This window comes from Antrostomus carolinensis, unplaced genomic scaffold (assembly GCF_000700745.2).
Source record: "Antrostomus carolinensis isolate BGI_N321 unplaced genomic scaffold, ASM70074v2 scaffold35510, whole genome shotgun sequence".
Lineage (NCBI taxonomy): Eukaryota > Metazoa > Chordata > Aves > Caprimulgiformes > Caprimulgidae > Antrostomus > Antrostomus carolinensis.
Window position 1 is genome coordinate 58,735 of NW_010287233.1, and position 1,616 is coordinate 60,350.

General features: G+C 61.3%; 1 protein-coding gene across 1 annotated transcript in view; it reads right to left on the minus strand.

Annotated features, from left to right (window-relative positions):
- Positions 1-79: 79 nt before the first annotated feature.
- Positions 80-1,616, minus strand: part of LOC104520557 (LARGE xylosyl- and glucuronyltransferase 2) — a 5,928-nt gene continuing 4,391 nt past the window's right edge. Inside the window, exons 12-15 of the mRNA XM_010162277.2 lie at positions 1,230-1,508; positions 764-910; positions 400-595; positions 80-277 (exon numbers count right to left, since the gene is read on the minus strand). Of these exons, the coding sequence (XP_010160579.1) occupies positions 80-277; positions 400-595; positions 764-910; positions 1,230-1,508 (820 nt within the window). The remainder of the gene's footprint in view (positions 278-399; positions 596-763; positions 911-1,229; positions 1,509-1,616) is intronic.

A 1,616-nucleotide genomic window follows, 5' to 3' on the forward strand; every position in this document is an offset into this window, starting at 1 on the left:
GGGCTGGGGCAGGAGGGAGGCCCTGCGCCCTCCCCGCTCCAGGGTGCTGCTAGCACCCCGCACCCGCTGTCCCCAGGCGTCACAGGCTCCTCTCGGCGGTGAGGTATTTGAGCGCGGCAGCCCCGTAGCGACGCGACAGGTCCTGGTGGAACTCCTCCCGCAGCGTCTGGAGGCAGCCCCGGTACCCTGCGCTCAGGCGAAACTTGGAGATGTCGAAGCTGGGAGCGTGGGGCATGTGGATCATGAAGGCGTTGGGCAGGACCAGCAGCTCGTACTCCTGGGGACAGAGCAGCAGCTCTCACTGTCAGCATTGATTTGATGGCACCAACTTGTCACCATCTGGCCAAGACCCGCCAACACCCAGCACCTCCGTGGTGCCAGGAGCAGCTCCTCACTCACCTGCGCATCCAGCTCCATGATGTGGGACACCTTGTTCCAGCCAAAGCCCACGAACCTCTGGTCATATTTGGGGCAGTCTCGCCTCACTACAACGTAAGGCTCAAAGTCTGGCTGCCACGCCACACGGTAGGGCACGGTGGCCGTCCGCCACTTGGCATAGTCAGTTGGGGCATGGCCTTTTGGCCACACGTGGTACCTAAGGGGACAGGTGGAAATGAGAAGCTGGGGAAAGCCAGCAGCTCCTGGAGACAGACAGAGGACACAGGGGATCGTCTGAGCCAGCTGCCCCACAGCCCCAAGGCACAAGGGTAAGAAAATGGCTTCTGCTGAGTGTGACAGCCCTGTTGGCAGCTCCAGTCCCTACCTGAAGGTGTAGAGGGAGCCCATGTCCAGCATGGAGAGCAGCTCTGCTTTGGATTTGGGGAAGGTCAAGCGGTAGTGGAGGGTCTCGAACGCTGGCACGATGAGAGCTGCTTTCCTCTGGGGCAGCTCCAGCTGCTGGATGGAGTTCCTAGGGTGGTAGGAAGGGGGTGAGGCCTCCCTGGCTATGAGCCATGGCCACAGCCTCCTTCCTCAGCCCCTCCAGCCTGCCCAGAAGGGTATTCAGTGGTTTAGACACTCTGTAGTGGTGCTGTGCAGGGGCAGGAGGAGCGGGGCAGCTCTCACAGCCCTTCCCCCCTGTCTGACAAAAGCAAGGGCAGGATCCCAAGGTTGAACGCAAAGAAAACAGCTCCTGCACGTTGAGAACTGCTGCCCAGGGTGTTTCCTGCAAACCCTGGTGCTTGGGGAGCCCGGCAGGCTGAGCAAGAACCGGGTAGAGGAAGCCTTACCTGAGGTAATCGTAGAGGACATACATAGGCAGGAAGTCAATGTCCGTCAGAAAGACGTAGGGCGTCTGCGTGTTGGCCAAGGCCACGTTGCGCAGGAGGTTGATGGGGTAGAACTGCCCCTCCTTGTAGACGATGTGGTAGGCGACGTTGCGGCGGGCGCTGAGCACCTCGGAAGCCTGGGCGTAGCGCAGGAACTGCTGAGCCTCCGCGTCCGACATGTACAGAGCCAGGCTGATGGGGCCCGCCCAGTGTTTGCAGATGGCCTCCAACATCTGTAACCTGCGGAGCAGAGGGCACTGCCTCAGCAGGAGACCTGCCCCGTGCCACTTTGGCCAAGCCCAGAACTAGGTGCCAGCCAGCAAGCCATGTGCCAGTTGAACCCAGTGG